This window comes from Cydia fagiglandana, chromosome 3 (genome assembly GCF_963556715.1).
Source record: "Cydia fagiglandana chromosome 3, ilCydFagi1.1, whole genome shotgun sequence".
Taxonomy (NCBI): Eukaryota; Metazoa; Arthropoda; class Insecta; order Lepidoptera; family Tortricidae; genus Cydia; species Cydia fagiglandana.
This window is the reverse complement of record NC_085934.1, coordinates 15,830,421-15,855,115: the sequence shown is the minus strand read 5'-3', so window position 1 is coordinate 15,855,115 and position 24,695 is coordinate 15,830,421. Positions and strand designations below refer to the sequence as shown.

Genomic DNA, 24,695 nt, shown 5'->3' with positions numbered 1-24,695 from the left:
AGTAATTGTCCCATGTCCCATTACATTCAATAATTTAGGGTTCTCTCGGATACGTGGGAAACGGATATTTTCATGAATACATTTTTGTATGTAGTAATCAAACAAAAACCTTTCAGATATAATATAAGCTTTTCTGGAACATTTTGGCTAACGATATGTAAATTTAAATTATGGGATAAACAGATAGATAAATACCCTGGTATATGTCATAAAAGGGCCGATTTTTTATTTGTTGTCCATTTACTTTTGTTAGATTTGGATAATATTTGGCTGTTTTGAAGAACTCCTCGTTCTGGACGGAATAATTACGAAATCACAACGTGTCCCGAAAAAAAAAAAATTTTCGTTGCGTTACGAAAATAATAGCACATTTTTTCGCAACTCAGTGGAAAGTTTTTTTCAGACATGCGCTTATATTGTACAAATCTACAATTGACCAAATTTTATCCAAATCTGACGAAAATAATTCAACAACAAAACAAAAATCGGCCCAAATATGAAAACATTATCAATTATAAAAAAACATGTTGCCACCTAGTGCCCGGACCAATTGGAGCTGCTATCGAAATGTTTGGCCGCTATAGAGCCGACCCGTGACCTCTCGGACCAACTCTCCTGTTATCTACATAACAAGAGTTCAATAGTCTGCGAGTACTGTCTTGAAGCAATATTTGTTTATTAGTACATTTAGCTTTGACAAATATTATTGATTGAATATTTAATTTATTTGAAATAGGTATAATTATTAATTAGGTATTAATTAATGCAGTTAAAAATAAGCAGGTTCTTATCATAATATGTAGATGAGCTGGCGCCAATACCTATTAATAAAAAAAAAGTGGTGAGTGACTCGGTTGGAACGAAGTTAAGAAAGGCTGGTGCGTGTTCATGCTCATGCTCATGTTTTGTCTCGACCTGTTGTGTTCTGTTCTCATTATTCTCATTACATATATCGCACTAGTATGGCTTGTGCCGCAAATATTTGACATTTGCATATATCGCACTAGTATGGCTTGTGACGCCAATATTTGACATTTGCATATATCGCACTAGTATGGCTTGTGACGCCAATACTTGACATTTGCATATATCGCACTAGTATGGCTTGTGCCGCCATTACTTGACATTTGCATATATCGCACTAGTATGGCTTGTGCCGCCATTACTTGACATTTGCATATATGGCACTAGTATGGCTTGTGACGCCAATACTTGACATTTGCATATATCGCACTAGTATGGCTTGTGACGCCAATACTTGACATTTGCATATATCGCACTAGTATGGCTTGTGCCGCCATTACTTGACATTTGCATATATGGCACTAGTATGGCTTGTGACACCAATATTGACATTTGCATAAATATATCGCACTAGTATGGCTTGTGACGCCAATACTTGACATTTGCATAAATCGCACTAGTATGGCTTGTGACGCCAATACTTGACATTTGCATATATCGCACTAGTATGGCTTGTGACGCCAATACTTGACATTTGCATATATCGCACTAGTATGGCTTGTGACGCCAATACTTGTCATTTGCATATATCGCACTAGTATGGCTTGTGACGCCAATACTTGTCATTTGCATATATCGCACTAGTATGGCTTGTGACGGCAAAATCTTACCCTTTTTTTGCCTTACCTCCCATCCAAAAGTATGCACTGAATCAAAAACGCTCTTAATAGTGATTTGCCGCGATTATTTAAAATTCTCTGAATGCAGTTCGTATTGTTTTAAAAATAAAATAAAAAATGAAGTCTTCTTTCAGTACAGTTTCCTATCTACAGTGTTTAAAGTACTTCTCCTCCATGGGCTCCATGTGGCATAGTTGTGGGTATTATGTAACTGGCCACGATATCTGGCTAAGGCATATCTCAGAAACTAAAATATAGGGACCTACACACACATCTACACATCTACCTTGTAGGTAGACAGGAACGGAAGTGACTAAGCAGGCGATGCGTTCAAAATTATCTATACAGGCTCTTTTAATCCCTTAACAGTAAAATTGTGTTCAGGTCATGTTGAACACTTCGTTAGCTTAGCTACTTCTGATCATAGCTCTTCCATCAGATCTAGAACTTTGTTTATTAAATGTAATGGAAAATCCTCATTGAAGAATAAAAGCTTTTCCCCATATTGAAAATAAATGAAGGCCATTTATTTTTGTTCGTCATGATACATAATGGACCTTTGATACTGGAAGCTGAAATAAATTAGCAAAATACCTACCCTTTAACACCTATACTTTAATTTAAAATATTAGCCGTAACCGTAGGTACTAATTATGGAGAAGTACATGCAAAATTGTACCATGTCAGCCAAATTTTGCCTAAAATTTCAGTTATAAAGAACTTTTAAGTCTATAAATCCATTCGAATCATACACATGCAGAGTGCAACGCAAATTATACTCGCACGATATGTAATATAATAGGTTGCTATCAGTAAAATGTGGAGAGTATTAATAATACATGAAAGTGCTTGCGGTAGGTCACGCGCTATCATACGGGACGGGTACGGCACGCGGTCGAGATTTTACTTTAGCGCAGACAATTAACAGGTTGGCTAATGAGAACTTTTATTTTCGCAAACATAAAAATAAACACAATAGCTACGTTTCGTTTCTGTGTCGAAACGTCGGTCAATAAAGGTAATAGACTCGCGATAGACCCGGTTGTAATAAAAGACTGCATGGTCCGCACAGATGACCCATGTAACAAGCTACAAGAGGTCACCTAGTTATCGAGTCGCGACTCACGACCTAGGTCAGTCAAGGTGCCATTGCGATAGCTTAAAGAGCGCAGGCGAATCCGCAATGGCAGACCAGTATAATAGCAGTCTCTGTTGTCAGATTTGTTGTTTGAGTCCTTGAGGTCCAGTTACACTTGGTTAGCGTAACAAAATGGGAACAAAGAGTCAGTACGCAGTCAGTGCACTCCAGTTACGACCGTACGTAATTGTTTACGGGTAAGCGGAGAATCGATGCTTTGCGCTGTCTTTATGACCGAGGCTTATATTTCGGCAGTCAACGTTGAGTTGGGCCTGAGTTCGTGCACTCTTTGAAATCCGACTCCACAATGGTGTCGCCTCTTTCATAAATAAAAGCAACTAATTCTCAGTATTTCTCAGCACAGTTACTTTTGTCCAGAAGAGAGCTACATTGTATATCACAAAAAATTCCATTACATAGTAGTTTATAATCTTTGCAAAGAGCAGGACTGTGTTTCCATTACCTATAACTAGGTAATTAAGATTCCTTTGATATCTGATTCAACCTGACCGAGAGGTTTATTCATAATTGAACTTCGTTATTTATAGTATTCATATACAGGCGTCTTGTATTCTATGTAATTACGATATGAACAGTCTCTCTTAATGGGTATGTGTCATGTTACAAACAAGGGGCTTTGTACATACACATACCGGTCTCAGGAATGGGAAGGCATAATTAAAATCGTACAAATATGATCCGTGCACGTACTCCAAATGAAAGTAAACAAAGTTCAGCCAACATTATTTGTACATAAAATAGTTGTTATGGTAAGTGCGGAAAAGAAGAAATTCGAAACGGGTGGCGATAAATTAAAATACAACCGAAATTTAAATCGACACGAGCGAATAGATAATTCGCAACCTATTCGCACGTGTATCGTACAACGTTTTACAGTACATATGGCCCTTTAAACTTTTGACATACGCACGAAGAGTGCTATTTCACGCACTAGTACGGGAAAATAGGACCATATGTACTGTATGTTGTAAATATCAAAATATGCATAACTACTAGCGCCATCTATGCGCAACTTGTAAGAAACTTCTCAGCTAATAAAGCAGTCACTTTTTTCATTCGAACCAAACTCGTCGTTTTATTTTAGGTTATGTACTCCAGCCACTTAAAATTACTATTTTACAAGTTAATAGTCAGAATTATCAGCAAGGTTTTGTGTGATGGACTAAAGGACTTGTGTGTTTTACGATTGGACTAAAAAGTGAAGTAAAACTGTGTGAAAATAGTAATTCGTGAAAACCGTTATTCAAAATCATGGCTGCTAGCTCAAGTTATTTAGTAAACGTACCGAAACTAAAAGGTCGCGAGAACTATAGTGAGTGGTGTTTTGCCGTCGAGAACTTTCTGGTGCTGGAAGGCATGGTTAAGTGCATAAAAAAGCCGGATGAAACAACGCCGGCGGCGTCAGCAACAGAAGATAGCAAAACGAAAGCTAAATTGATTTTGACAATAGATCCGTCTATCTACATTCATATAAAAAGTGTCACGACATCGTATGAGTTATGGACAAAATTGAAGCAACTATTTGATGACTCGGGCTTTACAAGAAAGATTAGCTTGTTGAGGAATCTTATATCAATTCGACTTGAGAACTGTACATCAATGGCGTCTTATGTGACTCAAATTGTCGAGACGGGTCAAAAATTGTCGGGAACGGGTTTCAACATAAGTGACGAGTGGATCGGTTCTATCATGCTAGCGGGCTTGAGTGATAAATATATGCCGATGATAATGGCCATAGAACATGCCGGCATAGAAATCACAACGGACGCCATTAAAGCTAAGTTGATGGACATGGAACCGGAAAATAGTGATGTGACTAACGCTCTAGCATGTTTCCGCAGCCAACATAAGAAAAATAACAAGTCTGTGGTTCGCAAGGATGGCGCGGCCGCACAGACGTCACCTGTCAATGTTAAGGAGAAACGAAACGTCAATGTCAAATGCTTTAACTGTAAACGTCATGGACATTATCGTAATCAATGCGACAAAGCCGACAAACTTGAAAACAAAACAAGTCATGCTTTTAGTGCTGTATTTTATACCGGAGACTTTCAGAAAAGTGATTTCTACGTTGACAGTGGTGCGAGTTGTCACATTACTTGCAATAAACATTGGGTGATTGATGCTTGTTATTCAGGCTCGTTTGATAAAGACATTATGGTCGCTAACAAGACTAGAGTGCCTGTTATATGTAGCGGAAACATGAATATCACGACTACAACTAAAGAGTGTGATTACGACATAGTGGTCGAAAATGTACTGTGTGTTCCTAGCCTGACTATAAACCTTTTGTCAGTTAGTCAACTGATAAAACAAGGAAATAAGGTGAAGTTTACGGTCAATGGATGTAAAATCTATAATAAGAAGAGGACATTGGTAGCTACAGCCACACTTATAAACGGTGTTTATAAACTGGACACAGTGACGTGTTTTGTGGCTTCTGTAGTGGAATCGCCGTCCCTTTGGCACCGTCGTCTTGGGCACGTTTGTAGTCATAGCATGAATAAAATGCAGAATGCTGTAGAAGGCATCAGGTTGGAAGAGAAGGCAGATATTAGCAAGTCAAATTGTGTTGTGTGCTGCGAGGGAAAGCAGAGTCGCTTGCCTTTTGCTAATGAAGGTAACAGAAGTACAGAGCTGCTGAATGTAGTGCATTGTGACGTTGCAGGCCCCATGGAAAGTCCGTCTCTGGGAGGCTCCAGGTACTTTCTTCTCTTTATCGATGATTACAGCCGCATGACTCATGTGTTTTTCTTAAAAAATAAAAGTGAAGCTCTACAGTGTTTTATGGAATATAAAGCAAAGGTAGAGAATTTTACATCAAAGAAAATAAGGAACCTACGCAGTGATAATGGTGGAGAATTTTGTAATTTAGATTTCGATAATTATTTAAAGCAAGCCGGAATAATTCATCAGAAGTCAAATCCATACACACCCGAACAGAACGGTCTGAGTGAGAGGACAATACGTACGGTCACAGAGAAGGCCAGATGCCTTTTGTTCGAAGCAAGTCTCGGCAAAGAATTTTGGGCAGAAGCCGTTAATTGTGCTGTTTATTTACAGAACCGCATTGTGAAAAATGGACTGAATGATCGTACACCGTATGAGCTGTGGACAGGGAAGAAGCCAAATCTTGCTCACATCAGAGTATTTGGCAGCACAGTCATGAAGCATATACCAAAAGAAAAGAGACACAAGTGGGACAAGAAATCAGAAAAATGCATACTTATTGGTTATCCTGAGGATGTCAAGGGGTACAGAGTATACAACCCTACAACTAGAAGTATCACAACTAGTCGTGATGTCATCATTATGGAAGATAAGTATACTTCCCAAGAAACTCTTGTTCCTGTGAATGATATGTTAGAAGAGGCTGCGCAGAGCCCAAGTCTGCAATGCCCAGAACCAGTGGGGGACACAGATCAGGTCAGTGAGCTAGAGGACTCATTTGTTTCCACAGGTAGCATAAATTTAAATGATGAAACTTATGTGCCCTCGGAGGAGTCGACAGTCTCTGATGAAGACCCAAATACAGAAAATAGAAGGGCTTTTCCAGTGAGACAAAGAAGAAAACCTGATATGTATGGTTTTATGTGCATGAATGATGTCCAACCTGATAATGAGCTCACACTGAAAGAAGCACTAGAAGGACCAGAGAAGGAGTTTTGGGAACAGGCTGTGCAGGACGAGCTGCAGAGTTTCCAGGACAACAAAGCTTGGGAAATTGTCGATGCTCCAAGTGGTGGGACAATAGTGAAGTGTAAGTGGGTTCTTAAAAAGAAGTGTGACTCAGACAATAAAGTGCGGTATCGGGCAAGGCTCGTGGCTAAAGGGTGTACTCAGAAGTATGGTGTAGATTATGAAGAGACATTTTCTCCAGTAGTTAGACATACTACGTTAAGGCTTTTGTTTGCACTGTCAGTTCAGTTAAACTTAGATGTGATTCATCTTGATGTCAAGACAGCGTTTTTGAACGGGGACCTAGATGAGACTATATACATGCAGAAACCAGAAGGTTTAGCCTGTGCTGATGACAAAAAGGTTCTTAAATTAAATAAAGCTATATATGGTCTCAAACAGGCATCCCGTGCTTGGCATAAAAAAGTGGACAGTTGTATGTTAGCAGATGGTTATAATAAATCTAAAATAGAACCATGTTTATATACTAAAATTGTTGGTAATTATAAAACCATGGTAACATTATATGTAGACGATTTCTTGATTTTTTCAAATGACCCATCAGAATTAAAACATCTGAAAGAAATGTTAAGTAGTAATTTTAAAATTAAAGACTTGGGTCGAGTCAGAGAATGTCTTGGTATGTCAGTTAAATTTGATACAAAAAATAATATTGTTACTCTAAGTCAAGAAAAATATATTGATCAGATATTAAAGAAGTTCAATATGTTAGAATGTAAGACAGCAAATACTCCAATGGAGGCAAATTTGAAGAGTAAGAAGGAAAATGTTACATCCTGTCAAAATCCCTACCAACAGCTTATAGGTAGCTTAATGTATCTAGCGGTCCTAACACGACCTGACATAGCTTATTCTGTGTCATATCTTAGTCAATTTAATAACTGTAATAATGAAGAACAGTGGATTTATGCAAAAAGAGTTCTAAGATACTTAAAGAAAACTAAAAATGTAGGTGTAAGATATTGTAAAAATGGTAATGTCAATATTCAGGGCTTTGTAGATTCAGATTGGTGTAGTGATATTAATGATAGGAAATCATACACAGGGTTTTGTTTTACAATGTCTGGATCGGTCATATCTTGGAGCTGTAGTAAACAAAAATGTATATCGCTTTCAAGTACCGAAGCTGAATATGTTAGTATTTCAGAAGCCTGTAAGGAGGCAGTATATTTAAGAAACTTACAGTATGAAATCACACAGAAAATGTATAAAATTACTTTGCATAATGATAATCAAAGTGCACACAAATTGTTAGTTAATCCTGTATTTCATAACAGAACTAAACACATTGATGTAAGATTTCATTACTGTAGAGACCTGATAACAAAAGATATTGTTATAGTAAAGTATTTATGCACAGCTGATATGCCAGCTGATTTACTTACAAAAAGTTTATGCACTGTTAAGCATTACAAATTTATGGATGCCTTAGGCATTGTAAGAGTGTAGCGGCAACCTTTATTTTGTTTTGCGATTTATTTAGTTATTTTAAGATATATTATGAGTGGGGGTGTTGTAAATATCAAAATATGCATAACTACTAGCGCCATCTATGCGCAACTTGTAAGAAACTTCTCAGCTAATAAAGCAGTCACTTTTTTCATTCGAACCAAACTCGTCGTTTTATTTTACTGTAAAAGGTATTTTTGCATTTGTACCTACATATATGATAAGCTAAATTAGCAAGCGGTTTTATTTACCAACATTCATTTAAATATGTAGCTATGACATGGGAACAATGGTTTTACGCCCGTGAGTAAAATATAATTTAGTTGCAACTTGCAACTATGCATATCTTCAAGACCTGAAATGTAAAAGCTTTTCTCAATGTATTTTTTAAGTCGACGTGAAAGAAACATGCACCATGCACATTGATCTGGTGTGATAAGGCAACAAACTGCATAATGATAGTAATACGTATATGACAATATATTGTGTGATTGCTCCAATCTGACATCTATAATACCCGGTGTGGCAAGCGCATCATAAAGCGTGCGGTAGGTCACGGCTACCGCGCAGCGCACCGCACCACACAAACAAACACATGTAATTTACTTACGGCTCGCACGGAACCACGAGGTTTAAAACTAAAGGATCACTTCTGTTCCTGTTTAAACAACTTTAGGGTATTAGTTTGCCTTAGTTTCTTGATATCAGTTTTAGGTTTATAAGTAGGGTTTAATTGGTAAGCAAAAACTTAACGTTGCTTACATTTTATTCCATTATTTTGATACATATACTCCGTTTACACATTAGAGCACTTAGATTTATTTTTTCAACTCTAGTTCACGTTTTGAAATATCGCTGATTTGTTTGACAATGCGTTCCAACCAACCCAAATCTGCACATTTTGAAATATAGTAACTACATATTTATTATCACTGAAGAAATTTAAAAAATGTAGCTGTATTAAAATTAGTTCGGATTTTTAAAGCATATAGCCCCTTGACTAAATGCACATATATTATCTTCTGTGTTAGCTCGTCACAGACGAAGCGATAATATATCGGCAGATATCGGCCGATACCGTCAGATATTTATTAGCACCTATATTGCATTGTGGGAGAGACGAAATATACCTACAGAGCTATACAGTGTGGAAAGATAAGTTGGGCCCTGGAGGGAAACTTAAATCCTTAAGCTGGCTCATTTTAATTTTAAAAAGAAACAAAGCTGCATGACTGACAGGCTGATATCGTCCGGCGAGCTGGTAATCTGTGGGCCCCTTAAGGCATATGCAGAGTGCAGATGCCTTGCGATAAGATATCGTAAGATACCACAATATATAAAACAGATTCGTGTATACGAACTCTGTCAAATAGTACGTAAAAGATATCGGCAGATACCGTATCTCACGGTATCGGCCGATACATATTATCGCTCCGACTGTGATGGGCTTTATGCGAAACATATTATGCAGGGCAGGTAGAGAATAGGTATCTATTTATAGTACCTAAACCACACACACGCACCACGCATTGTTTAACTATTAAGTAATCAATATTAATAGGTTCTGTTAAACAACAAGTAGCCTATTGAAAATGGTTTGCTACACAAACATTGTAACCGCGTTAAATTAGTACATTGTAGGAGAGGACGGAAAACCGCTAAAAGATGGACGAGTGAGTTCGAGGGCCGACACGTTAGTGGAGGCCCTCGAATAATACGAGTCCATCTTTAGCGTCTCCGGCCGAGGCAATACATAGTGCTTTTCACGACTACTGCGAGGAAATAAGAAAACATTTACATAACTATAAGTACTAGCCCGCGATTTCTCTGGTAGCAAATTACTAGCCACTGCCTGTACTGTCTCTTGAATTTCGGTAGGCGTCAGCGTAAGAATATCATTTTCTTCACTAGAAGAACTCATTTTTATAGCGAGCGTAGATACGCGTTTCTTATATTTTTTAGTCAAACACAATATACACTATCCAATTCAGTAACAGTGGCGTGCAGTGCATACAAAAAAAGGTAGGCACTAGGGTAGGCAGTCCATACAAAATGACCAAAAAAAAAGTTGCCGATTTTTATAGTTTGCGTTACATTCCTTCAAGAATGACTCTTCTAGAGCCCGATTTAAGTCTTATCTCCACTGCACGCCACTGTTCAGTAAGTATTTTCAGATCCCGCCTTTTTTACTTTTTTTACCACTTTTAAGAGGCGTTTTTCTGTTATTTGCTTCAAACCGACTCTAAAATTAGAAGCGTTTTTGCTAAAATAACCACAAACAGCTACAAAAGTCAAAAACGCCTTAAGCGTGAACTGAATGGATAATTGTAAAAAAAATGAAGTGAATGGTTTTGTCATTTCTTTTTTTTTTTTAAACAAGGAATTGGTTCTATAAATAACCTAATTTTATTTTTGAAGGAAAAAGTTGCGCAAAAAAAGACCTTTTATTGTTTTTTTGTTTTAAATGATACTCATTGCTGTAGCGAACTGTCACCAATGACAGATGATGATAACAATGAAACATTGTAGTAGTGGTGGTTCAGGTGCTACAGCTATTGCCTACTTTCCAGCTTGGTTTTAGACCATCTATTGCTACATTTCCGAACAGTGGCGTGAAAAGAATATTTCATTCCCAGACATAATTATGCAAATAATTTAAACAAATAGTGAATAAATGCTTTGTATGCGTAATTGAACAAATGTGCAGCAAAATTCTTATTTAAGGTACCTATTATTGCATAAGTATACATGTTTTTTGCGTTTCATATTTAAAGGATAGTCTGTTCGAACCAATATAATGATTACCGTGAAAACTATACCAGGATTACTAAGTACAGCAGCTTTTAGCATTAATTTGGATTCGATTTTATTAGATCGCAGTGAGGTAAAAAAATACTGTTACATTCGGGAGCAAAGTTTATTCCCCTCTCATTCCTTGAAACTTGAAATCTTAAATGCTCAAGAAACAAGATTATCTTGTATATTCTGCAGAATTAAATATTATACATATGTTTTATATTAGCGTTCGCGGCTGTATAAAACTATAAATTACAGGTAAATATTACAAGACTTTATAAAACTTTAATGACATTCATCAAACTACAAAATAGTAATATGTATAAAATACTTAGGTATAAGGCTACAAAGGAATTATAATAGAGTAGGTATGCTAATGTTGGTAACATAAGAATATTTGTATAAGTAATGATACGTTACAATGTTGCGAGTGATCAATAAGTTACTTACATATTTTCTGTCCGACAACGTGCACTATTTACTTACATACGAGTATACTATACAATATACATAATATGTACGAGTATATATATATATACATATTATTTAGAAAGAATCTTAGGGATGAATGTTAGGGAATGCTAGGGAAATAAAAGAATGTTAGGGCTGATGGACGGAGAGCGAATGGTAGACCCAAAAACGATGGATGAATTGTGTGAGAGAGGATATGAGAAAGAAATGAATGAGTGCTGAGGTGACGAAAGACAGAGGAGAATGGAAGAGAAAAACATGTTGTGCCGATCCCACATAACGTGGGATAAGGACAAGGAAAAGGAGAGATACGAGTAAGTACATATTATTTGTATAAGCAGAGAACATGGACCCATTCAGTCACTACCATATTTTTTATAGGTTACTATTCTGCTTGCCAGTCTTACAACCTAAGGAAAGGCCGATCCTTCCATTTAAAGCCCTATAATTACAGCACCTTATAATTACATAGTTCACTAACTCATGTATTCAACTATTCACTATTTATTTAACTACACAAGATTAATAAAAAATATATCTGTATAGATACTTACCTGCGATTTAGGTAAATTATTAATTTGTTCAGCAAGTAAATGAATTCTGATTACTTCTGATTAACGTCATTGCTTTTTCCTCAAGTACTTTCAGTGCCGGCGGGGATTACCTTAGTGTCAATAACTTTCATTAACCAGGGTCATGCCCAAACGATTCTCATCGCGTCCGAGCGTATTTCCGCAACGTATGAGTGTGATCTCTCATTTCGGGAACTTGTTACTAGTTGTTACGAATCTCTAAATAATGCTTAAATTGGTTAGTCCGAGGCGATGAGTTTCAAAACCAATGGAAATAACCATCACCGATCCGGGTGATTGCTTCTACGAGTATAACACTGGAGTCAACGTACTTACGGTCATAGTAAAATGGACAATTTGGTTATCGATTACGACGCAGTGATATTTATAGACGGTCAAGCAAATCTTGTCAGTAGAAAAAGGCGCGAAATTCAAATTTTCTATGAGATGATATCCCTTCGCGCCTACAATTTTCAAATTTGCCGCCTTTTTCTACTGACAAGATCTGCTTGACCAAGTATACAGGGTGGAAAGGCACGACGATCCTTCCCGGAAGTATTAGGTCGTTTAAGTGATACAGACCAGATTGGTAATGGTAAGAATCGTTAATTGAGTAAAAAATAAAAATACAAAATTTTCTACTTTTTAACTGTGGTGATAACCCTATAACATGTGCACATGACGGCTAGATTAAGGATCTCCGTCAGGAAAGCTCGGGACTTTACGCTTTTTTCCGATCGTTGACAGAATCGCAATGATGTATGAATGACGCATAAATGACAAATAAATCAAATGAATGCAAAAATATTACAAACAATTTTATTACTTTCTTAGATAATTACTTTTTGCCAATATTTAACACTATCTTATCTTCACATACGGTGTTCAAATGTACCTCCGTGTCTTATAACCGCCGTGTACGCCGCAGCCCGCACCCGAGCCCGCGCACATTGCCCATGCGATAGTGTACTATGCTCTTCGTCATTTTTCCTCCGCAGATTGTCAAAAGCAGCAATTAGCCTTTAATGTCTCATTTCATCCGCAGTTTCACATTCCGTTTGGTACACCATATCTTTTACACAGCCCCATAAATTTAAATAACCACGAGCATCTAACAACTGCATTTTTATTTGAAGAATATGACATTAGATAAGTAAAGTTCAATGACAATTTAATTTCAAATATCAGACGTCTTGTCTATTTCCTACCACGCAAGAAGGTTTGTTAGTTAGGTATTTAAGACGTATTTATTCTTGATTTATTCTTAGTATTTCATTTTTGCAAGTTCATTTGGGGTGCGTCAAACACAATCTACTTGTAATTTTTATTATTTTAGATAGTTTCCAATTATTCGAAAATAATTTTGTGAAACGTGTTAAGAAATTAAAACCTTTTTTATCAGTCAAGGAAACCAGAGATATTTATAAGACAATTGCGTACTTTTGAGTGGTTGTCAATGTCACAATTTGAACAGTCGTTGTAAACAATGTTATGGTTAGTATTATTATTATTAAGGAATAACATAACTACTTCATTCAAGTATTGAACAAGTGGAACCACTAAGAAAGCGAAAATCCTGCAACGATTCTTACCGTGTTGTAAGCAGACCTAAGAATGGTTAGATGGCAACAAATAAGCATAATTTCCTGTCGTATACTGATTGTTTACAAGTAAGTTCATTGACCCTGTCACCTTTTAGGGTTAGAACAAAGTAGTTTTTTGCATGGATGTTTAAAAGGCCATAATTTAGAAACGGTTGCCCATATTACCATAGTTTCTATGGAGAAAATATAGAGCTTAGGCTAAACAATCCCCCTTTTGCGGAAAGGATCGTCGTGCCTTTCCACCCTGTATAAGTGTGTGTCAAGCTTAAAATACAAGTAAATGTACAACGGGGCGAAACGCATGTCTTTATTTGACTGACTGATGTTACTGAAGTGCTTAAGTACACGTACAGTCGCCATCAGATACATCGGAGCAGCCAAGGTGTTCACAAATATCTGAACACGCCTCTATTGTCAGGACGTTAGAGTGCGCGTTCAGATATTGTGAACACCTTGGCCGCTCCGATATATCTGATAGCGACTGTAGAAGGCAAACAAGCGGCAAGAAACTCGCAAAGAAGTTGCGTACTTAGTGAGTTTGTAAAATGTTTAGGTACATCAACATAGAAAGCATTACGTTGCAAGTTCATTTTATACTTATGACATTAAAGTAAAAGTATGGCATAAAAGCAGCAATAGTATTTGCGTTAAGTCATAGTATTTCCGTTAAAACAACGTAATTGAAAAAGCGGTAAGTGGCTGTTATTAAAGCTTCTCATTTTTTAAAAGCAATCTTAGTGGCGTACTAGAAGAGAGGCTTATGCTCAGCAGTGGTCGATAACGAGCTGATATGATGAATCTAAAGGCACAGGCAGGGATCGAATATGCTTTGGCCATGACAAATAAGTGTGGGATAAATGTAATTTAATATATATGTAGGTGAAAATGTTCTAAATGAGGAGAGTCTTTTCAAAGGGGTTTATTTCTCTATGGGCACCATACAAAATAGGCAAGCCCTTTAGAAAAGACTCCTCAAATGTCCATTCGCTAGAATGGTCATTGATATTACGCACACGCTCAGCCCACTCGTTTAATTTAGCTGGTGGTGTGCAGGTCGGGATTAGACGCACCAAATAAGAGTATTGTTGAAATATCGACCAAAATAACCATTACAAATAATTCACGCTTGAGTGGCGAGCGAAAATAAGTTATGATTTTCTGTGTTCAAAGTAGTTTTTCTAACTGTAGTTCTTAAGGCTTGGCCACATACAGAGCGCGACGCAGCGCCGCGTCCGCGCCGCGTCCACGCCGCGCGACCGCGGCACATGCTAACAGGTTACCGACGTCAAACAGACTGCGTCCCGCCGGTATCACGCCCCGCTTCTGTCGCGCCCCGCGCCGCGCGGCCCCTTGCGTCCGCGCGGCGCGTGCGCAGCGCTGCGCCGAGCGAACGCGGCGGCCCGCCGCGTCGCGCAAGGTCACATCAGTAGGATCGGACGTTAGGCAGCGAGCGGTGCGCCGCGTTCCCGCGCGGCCGCGCCGCGTTCACGCGCGCCTTGAGGGCGTGTTGAGAGCGTGAGGCCGGCGCGATCGGCGCGCGCCCTGTTTGACCAGGCTTCGCGTCGGCATCACGCGGCGCGGACGCGGCGCTGCGTCGCGCTCTGTGTGTGGCCAAGCCTTTAAGGTTCCGTCACACAGACGCGTTTTCCGGGCGGGGCGTAAGCGTTTCGTATGTAAAAACGGCGCGCCCCGCTCACGCGCGGCCCAGAAAACGCGCCTGTGTGACGAAGTCTTAAAAAGATGTTTTTTATTAAAATCGATTTATCCGTTTCATTGCGTTGGAGATTTTTTAATACTCAAGTTTACTTGTCTACAATGAAATAAATAAAAAACAAATTAGGCAACTGAGCTGTTCAAACGTAAAACGAAACAATGTAAACAAGCAGGCGCCAACGAGCGGTTATCAGCGGTGTTTGTTTGCTTGTCGTATCTTATCGCTTTTTAGAATTATGAGGCAATCTCCATTCAACGTCAGTGTGACGTGATTTTTTGCCAGTCCAATTTTAGTATTTTTTTATTATCAAACGTAATTTCAACTACATACCGGGTGTGGCCTGTAATATGAGCAAAAAATTAAACTAATACAGACTGTACTCCTCATACTGACCAGCATTTGTTCAGCGACTTTTAAAAATAACTTGTGGTTTGATTTTTAATACGCTTTAAAGTTTATTCTAAGACGCAATGTATTGCAAATTCTGTTATGTTTAAGGCGTGACAAGCAACGTCAATCACAATGATATGGCGTGGCGATGGCGTCCATTGAAGATAATATTTATTTTGTATGAAAAATAGGGAGTCTAAACAGTGACAAAAGTGTCACCGTTTGAGGAGTACAATCTATGTTTTAATTATTTGCTCATGTTACAGGCCACACCCGGTATAACAGTTAATACTACTACTAGACTACTACTAATGTAAAGCCCTCGTTTATTTCGTATCGCACATAAAACAATAACATAACATAAAGAAAAATACAACCACTAAAAGAACTAAGAAAGACAAGCATGTGTATATATAACAGTATTGAAAGAACATTTTACTTGTTGCGCTAGTATTAAATATTATTAAAGTGTTGCCGGCAATAAGATATAATATTACCTACTTGAGTAGAAGGTATGTACCAAAGTAGAATCCTATCAAAACTTGAAGTTTGACATGAAAATCACATCTTCCCACTATACCTACCGCATAGCCCACTTCCGAATCATTGTGGGTGTTAACAATTTATGATGAAGTGGCAATAAAAATGTCATAACGTTTAGCTCCGGCGCTATAATCCATAGAAAATAGGTCTCACCAAAGAGAACGCCGAAGAAATACTATATATAACGCTAATATTTTATGTCGTCACCGTTATTTATGTAAAACCAGAAAAAAAAACATCGGAAATAATGCGGTTCGGTTAAATTCAAATGCCTTTATTAAAAAGCCAAAAAGCTAAGAACCCTTTAGAAGGGTTAACTCGATGTCAAACATGTACAACTGTAACTCCATTAATATGTATGATTCATGTTTTACTACCTTTTAAAACCCCATAAATACGTCAAAAATTTTATGAAATGTAGTACGTACCGCGTAGAAACATGTTGACTACCGGACCGGAGCACTAAACAATGTTGTATCGAAGGGAGGGTCGTAAATTAAAAGGGGTTGTCTCGGCCTGGGTCATTGACCCCGACAGCTGGTCGCCGTATCTACACGTATTGTAAACAACAGGTATTATGCAGAGAGGAAGTAGCAGATATGTATCCTGTTTCATCTCCAACGGTTTGGCGGAGTTTCGACGCAGACAAATTACCAATATACATATTCAAATTATCTACGCGTATCACCCGTAGATTAAATCAGCAGCCGATTAAATTCCGCGGCGGCGATAATTAAAAAAAACATAATTTATTTATGATTCCACATAATCAGATATTGTGGGAGTTGAATGAAATGGTCAAAGCGATATTAAGTATTTCAGATCTGGAAACCATCACCGCCGTACGTCGTTGAGCATGGTGTTGGGACGCCAAAGGATAATACAAACCCCACTACATACTAAAAGCAACAGAAGGTCACGGCGTTTACACGGCAAACTGTACGTCAAAAACACATCGCCACTAGAAGCTTCCGTGTAATCGTGTCTAGGTTCAATAAGATGCAGAATTTTAAATAAACTGTAACTATTAAGCAATCCGCGCATAAAGCTCAAAAGCAACATTGATAATCGTATAATTTTGACACAATAACACCTCTCTGTCGCATAATTCCTTGCTGGCGTTGGTTGTGTTCACAACTTACTAATGAAGTGGCAATAAAAATGTGAAACGTACACGCATTCATTGGCGCGACGATATCTATAGGAAAATGACGTGACGTCGCCAACTATCGGCCTTGGCTATTATCGTTCCTTTCAATCCATTCCATGTAACAAACTAGCGTAGAAATACATATAACCAGCCGTACCTACACAAACAAAACAACGCATTTTATTATCAAAGCATACCTAAATTTAAATCATACCTGCATACCTATATTTATAGGTCTATCGCTTTAATCAGGTAGTTGGTAAAGATGTAGCGAATTCTTTTTCTAACTTAAGCTAGCTTAAAGTTCCGTCACCATGGGCGTTTTCCGGACGGGACGTGAGCGTTTTATATGTAAAAACGGCGCGCCCCGCTCACACGCCGCCCGCAAAATGCGCCTGTATGACTAAGCCTTTAGTAGTAGGACTAAATGTAGAACACCTTATTATAAAAAATAAATGGTAGACCTATATCTAGAAACAAGTTTCCATTAAAGCATTTTGCTACCGTTTGTGCTTTAATATTACCTGTTACCTGTTCTCTAATGGATAGCGGTAACATAATACATACTGAAGTTCCTATGTAAGAGTACTTAGATATCTCAGGTTTCTTGGGTGATACAATAGGCTAGTTGCTCGTAATTTCCTAACGGGTCAAGTCGGTTACTCTCTATGACTCGTCAGAACTACATGTTTGCTGAATGTATTAAGTTCGTATAGAAAAGATACGGTACGACGACCACGGAGTAAATGCAATAATCAATCTAATTTATTATTCTTATAGCGCATACAAAATCGTGGTCATAAATATTGTACTTTGTCTTTTAATATACTGGACGAAGTCATAATAGCCGTATAATAATGAATTAAATTAATTTATGGGCACTGGCAACTAGCCTCATCATTTGCGTTTGGACACTTCGGACATTAAACGCTAATATACATATTATATATACTATTACAGTAAATCATAGCAATTTATTTGATGATCGAAATCAACTTAAACGAGGCTGTTTTTTTTTTACTATACGTTCGTGGCTACAAAGAAAGTCCGCTCAAAATCGTGAGCGCCAATACTAGGCCTCGGGGCTGTTTCCCGTCGCTTATCATTATCAAGCGTTCGTTTTAGTATAATAAGTATAAGTATGACTGCAATTCGTTGTGAGTCGAGGGTCGCGAGGTCCAGGCTATCGCACGGATAACCTAAAGATTGCGTTTTTCAGATCAAACTTATACCCAGTGTTGCCAGATCTACTGATTAAGCAGTAGATCTATCTGATTTTAAAAATATCTACTGATCTACTGCTTTTTGCTGCTGAGCTACTGATTTTTCGAAAACGAATGATTATTCGTCGTGACCGGATCATCTAGTTACTTTATACCGTCGTATCGTGTCGTCTAGTGAACAGTGCTCGATAAAAAAGCGCCGCGCTTAAAAACCGCATTCTTGTGAATACATATACTTGGTCAAGCAGATATTGTCAGTAGAAAAATGCGGCAAATTTGAAAAATGTAGGCGTAAAGGGATATCTTCCCATAGAAAATATGAATTTCGCGACTTTTTTTACTGACAAGATGATTATCCATTTGTGTCATTCAAACGCTTTTTTAACGCGCGGTGAAAAAGCTCCCGTGCGAAATTGGGGCCTAAAAAGGCAAAAAAAACAACAATTTTTTTATGGGAGGTTGGTGTCAGGTCAGAGCATAATTTTTTTTTGTTCAATTTTACCTATTGCAGACATCACTTTTTAAATCTACTGCTTTTTTCCCCTATCTACTGCTAAACCGATTTTTCTTCTACTGAATATTTCAGATTTCATCTGGCAACACTGCTTATACCAATTCGCCTATTCTAGGGAAACAGGTATATATTGACCTCGAATTATGCATTACTGGATCGTCTGGATCTATGAATCAGCGGCGTAATCTGCAGCTGAAGGTGCTGCTTAGCGAAGCTCAAGCGAGAGGTTAAAGATGACAAAATGCATAAAAATTTTTAAGTTAGGAGAGTAGGAGCGTGTTGTAATATTTAGCCTGGATGGATACTTGGCTTATTTAGCCATTTTTGCGGCTGACTGTAGTACCATCTCGAGGAAACACGGCACACTATACAAAACAATGTTACAGTACAACTATAATACACTACATTGACTTAGAGGCATGTCATCTAATTATGTTATGGTATAACGACAAGTTAACTGATAATTTAATAAAGGACATATTTTGTTGATAATATGATGATAGTTATGACTGTTTGTATCTATGCTACCGGCAGAATTTTAGAGCCCTTTTAAACTAATGGTCTTCAGATCTTTGTAATTTGTCACATTCCCCATCCATAAAGGTTTCTAACGTTCTCGTTGGACCAATTTACGAAGTCAAAACACTGTTTTACCTAACTGTGCCACCCCATCGACTCTAATCGTTATCTGACGGATAAGTACGATACAAACACGGTTTCAATAGCACCGTGCAAATACATAAATAAAAATAAAACCGCCCGCGCGGCCCCGCGGCCGCCATGGTTCAACGTCCGGCGCGGTTTTTGCGAACGTTCCGAAGTAACGGCCGCGAGTTGTTTACACGAGGCTCAACCGAACAATTTCTGCCCTATCATTATTCATGGAACATTTTGCATCGATTATGAACGCATGTCCAGTATAACGTGACCCAGAAATTCATTGAAACTACTTGTAATCGGAGGTAAGATCTCTATGGTTCGCCGAACGATGCCCTCGGTGTACCCAATAGCTAGATTCATATATGGCTGCCGTGATATTTGGACTAATATATCATTGTTTGCATAGACAATCGACGGCAATTATTGAATCAGTTGCTTGAATCTGAAAAGTTATCCAGAACAGGTTTCTGTTGTAATTTTTAGTCGATAACATAAAAGGTGGCACTGTGGCGAAGTATGAAATGCCAGATCGCGATAAATATCAAGATTTTACTTAGATTAAATAATAACCCACCCAGGCTTTAAGTCATAGGCAGCAAGCACCGAGGGTAAGATTAATTAACTGATGATTAATAAAAAGTTAAGTTTTCTTAATCACTTGCCCGTTGAGATATATATTTAAACTTTAATAGCGATCCGCCCCGACTTCGCACGGGTTACAGAAAACCTTAACAAATTATATCTAAACCATCCTCAAGAATCACTATATTGATAGGTGAAAACGTATGAAAATTCGTTCAGTAGTTTTTGAGTTTATAGCGAACACACAGACAGACGCGTCGGGTGACATTGTTTTATTAGGTGTAGTGATAACCAGGATACTTATAGCGTGTAAGCACGCAAGGTGGACTACGAGTCTCGGAGTAATTAACAACGGAGACGCCATGTCTAAAATTTTCGGTACAAAACAGTCTGCCGTTTTTTGCGGGGGAGGGGCACATCAAATGTATAGGTACGTCATGTCAGATAAACGTCAGTCCATACATATGGTTGACATGTGGTTGACCATTGGCCGCCTATTTTCGACAGAGGGGAACGCCTGATAATGGCGGCTCCATTGTTAATTACTCCGAGACTACGAGTAGAAGCACGCACTTTGCACGAAGCGCAACTCTTCGTGTTGGCAGACATGCCCACAAAACAGCCATGCTATTAATTAACTTAATTATACGGGTCAGACAAAAATCAAAACCCATTAGGTATCAAAGTAAAAATATTTTATGATAACATTATGAATCATACTTTTAAGTTTGCTTGAAACAGATATCTATCATATATATCTATCTAGGTATGCTCATCTTATTACGTCTTAAAAATAGCAGACGTGGCGTTCGTACACAAGCCTAAGCCCAAGGGAAGCCAGAAACATACTAAGTAGGTGTATATTATGTATGATTTTCATGAAACCGAAAACAATAATTGTTTTACCTGCGATTATAACAGACATATCTATTTTATTCGGTATATATGTATCTTTTTCTGGCTACTAAACGCTCATAAATAAGGCTAATTCTAGAATTTCGTCATACCGAAATATCAATCAAATATACAATGTTACTTTGGTTCTACCTAAGAAACCCCATTGTACTTGTTAGCACGGAGTAAAACGAGAAATATAGCTAAGAACGCCAAAGAGTTTATGGAATCCAGCTGAAGCTACATATTTATTAACACAGAGTACAGACATGTAAATAATAAAACCGGGCAAGTGCGAGTCGGACTCTCGCACGAAGGGTTCCGTACCATAAAGCATAAAAAAAAAACGGAAAAAAATGCAAAAAGAAAACGGTCACCCATCCAAGTACTGACCACGCCCGACGTTGCTTAACTTTGGTCAAAAATCACGTTTGCTGTATGGGAGCCCCACTTAAATCTTTATTTTATTCTGTTTTTAGTATTTGTTGTTATAGCGGCAACAGAAATACATCATCTGTGAAAATTTCAACTGTCTAGCTATCACGGTTCGTGAGATACAGCCTGGTGACAGACAGACGGACAGACGGACGGACGGACGGACAACGAAGTCTTAGTAATAGGGTCCCGTTTTACCCTTTGGGTACGGAACCCTAATAATAAGTGTAGTATAAAGGTGCACACCGGCGTGCCGTATTGCAGCGTGCACGTGTCCCAACATCAACGCCCGCATGTACGCACATACATCAGGTGTGCTCTAACCTTAGATCAGTTATGTAGGTACAGTGTAGTGTACTAGTACAGTGTAGTTACCTTCTTGGGCCGCCACTTCGGTGGCCGTGGCGTGTGCCGCGCATGTCAGCAACAGCAAGCACGCCACCCGGCCCGCTAGCTCGCGCCCGCGCATCACGCCGCGCCGGCGCCTGACCGCGCTGACCACATGACCCGAGCTGGAACAAAATACAAATGTTTATATAAATAGTATACCTAGTTGGTACTTCCATAGTCTAAAGGTTCCGTCACACAGGCCCGTTTCCGGGCGACGAGTGAGCGGGGCGTGAGCGTTTTATATGTAAAAGCGGCACGCCCCGCTCGGAAAACGCGCCTGTGTGACGAAGCCTTAAAGGAAGATTTTCGATACTTAGTCGAAGACGCAGCTGCGTGAATAGGTCTCTCTCTTCATGAAAATAGAATTATGAAGCTTAGTTATAGCTAATCAGAAAGCTATTAAGACACAATAAAATCATCTATTTTCTCCCATATATAGTAATCTTGCCTAACTCATCAAGATCTGTTTGGTCTTCTTGCCATGTTTTAAGGAAATCGAAAAACCCATTAAATACACGGGGCACTGGCTTTCGCTAGAAAATAAAGGATCTGACGACGCGATTAAGCAAACCCCATGCTTAACGCCCCTCAAAATAAGCAATTACGGCTAACAGGACAATGACCCTACCCTAGATTGTTACACAAGAGTTTAAACAATATCGGCGATGGTGCGTCAAACCTCCAGATAAGTTACTCTCAGAATAATTCAAGCGGCAGACACGATAAAACTTAAAAGGCGTTACATATAATTTTTAAGAAAAAAAAACCGACTTCTATGGGGCCCGGTGAAAGATTATGGTAAATGGTGCACTATGTAGAAAAGGAGGTAAAAACAGTACTTTCTAGTAGCATTTCGTGTCCGTAAGGGTCGTAGTTCTAGCCTAACCTAACCCACTTCTCTGATAGCAGTTCGGTTCTGTGAGGATCGCAGTTCGAGCCTAATCAAACCCATTTTTCTAGTAGCATTTCGTTTCTGTAAGGCTCGCAGTTCTAACCAAACCTAACCCACTTTTGTTCGGTTCTGTGAGGATCGCAGTTCAAACCTAACCTAACCCACTTAACGGCGCATGCGGTGCGGTGTACGGGGGTTTGAGCGGGAGGGGTTTGGCATCATCATACTTTATACCTACATTTTATGGTAGGTAATCATAGCGGTTTATTTAGTTTAGGTATCATAGGGGTTTTCCGGGTCAAGGTCCGGGTCTCTGAGTCAGAGTCCGGGTCCGAGTCCCGGTCCAAGTCCGAGTCCGGGTCCGAGTCCGGGTCCGAGTCCGGGTCCGAGTCCGGGTCCGAGTCCGGGTCCGAGGCCGGGTCCGAGTCCGGGTCCGAGTCCGGGTCCGAGTCCGGGTCCGAGTCCGAGTCCGGGTCCGAACCGGATCCGGGTATGAGTCCGGGTCCCAGTCCAAGTCAAAATCGAAATTCGAAATCACCAAACATGTACTATGCGTCGTTGAAGAGTTCTGTTCTGATCATCATCAGCAGTTCCACTTCATCAAATGCGACAGTTTTTAATGTAAATGCTTGATTTTATGATGAAAATACAAAAAATTCTATACGTATGCCTTTAAGATTTGAGGAGTTCCCTCGATTCCTTATGGATCCCATCATCAGAACTCGAGCTTGACAGAAATGTGGCTTAAAAATTAAACTTGCTTAACAAACATAACGAAGAGGACAAGTCGCCAAACGTGAACTATGCGTCGTTGAAGAGTTCCGTTCTGATCATCATCAGCAGTTCCACTTCATCAAATGTCACGTTTTTGAATGTATATGCTTGGTTTGTTGATAAAAACACAAAAATCACCATATGTATGCCTTTAAGATTTGAGGAGTTCCGTCGATTCCTCATGGATCCCATCATCAGAACTGGATTTTGACAAAAACGGGACCAATCTGTATGCATATACATACAATCAAAAAAATAATTTTCAAAATCGGTCCAGTAATGACGGAGATATGGAGTAACAAACATAAAAAAAAAAAAAAAAAAAATATGAAAAAAAAAAAAATAAAAATAAAAAACATACAACCGAATTGATAACCTCCTCCTTTGGGATTTGGAAGTCGGTTAAAAAGTCCGATGTCGTAAAAGCGTTGCTTAACGGTACATGGTCTGAAAGAATTCCAGGAACCAATATTGCACTAAATATCAAGGTTACTTTGGTCCCAAAGGAGCAAAGCGTGAAGATCCAAAAAACTGAGTAAGGATTGAATACGGTATTATTAGCTTAAAGAGCTAGGAATACGTCATCTTTGAAAAGAACAGTTCAGTTAAAGTATTCTAACTACGTAGGCTTAATAATGAGCTCGCAGTAACAGCTTCGTGACGTAGGTTAAATAAAACAGTAGCGGTACACCTATGTTAACACAAGTAATTATGATTTCACTATGACTTAACTTGCGTCATAAGCATAACAGTTGGGTTCACTGGGACGGTAGCCGCCAGAAAATTTAAACCAGAACCAAACAATACAAGGCGAAGCGTTCATATTTATTTACATAGATGGATTCCCGATACCAGAATATTAAATACGAGTAAATTATTTTAAAAGGGAAATCGTGGAAATACAATGAAGCTGTTGCATTCTTATTCACATATTTGAAATAAAGCCACGCCATTAGTTAATAAAAATCAAAGAACTTATGTCCGCAACAATGAGTTGTAATTTCATTGATAACTGGGAGTTTTCATTGATAGAACCGACAACGTGCATGAAGTTATCAAGTACATAATTGGCGTGGGAGCTGGAGTAGTTCCCACGACATCACTCACAGGAAAATATCAATTAAAAAACAAGTTAGCCATA

General features: G+C 38.6%; 1 protein-coding gene across 1 annotated transcript in view; it reads right to left on the bottom strand.

Moving 5' to 3' along the window:
* LOC134680301 (insulin receptor-like) overlaps window positions 1–24,695 on the bottom strand; it is a 114,417-nt gene that overhangs the window by 75,397 nt on the left and 14,325 nt on the right. Inside the window, exon 2 of the mRNA XM_063539411.1 lies at window positions 21,874–22,010. Coding sequence (XP_063395481.1) covers window positions 21,874–21,967 — 94 coding nt within the window. The 5' untranslated portion in view covers window positions 21,968–22,010. The remainder of the gene's footprint in view (window positions 1–21,873; window positions 22,011–24,695) is intronic.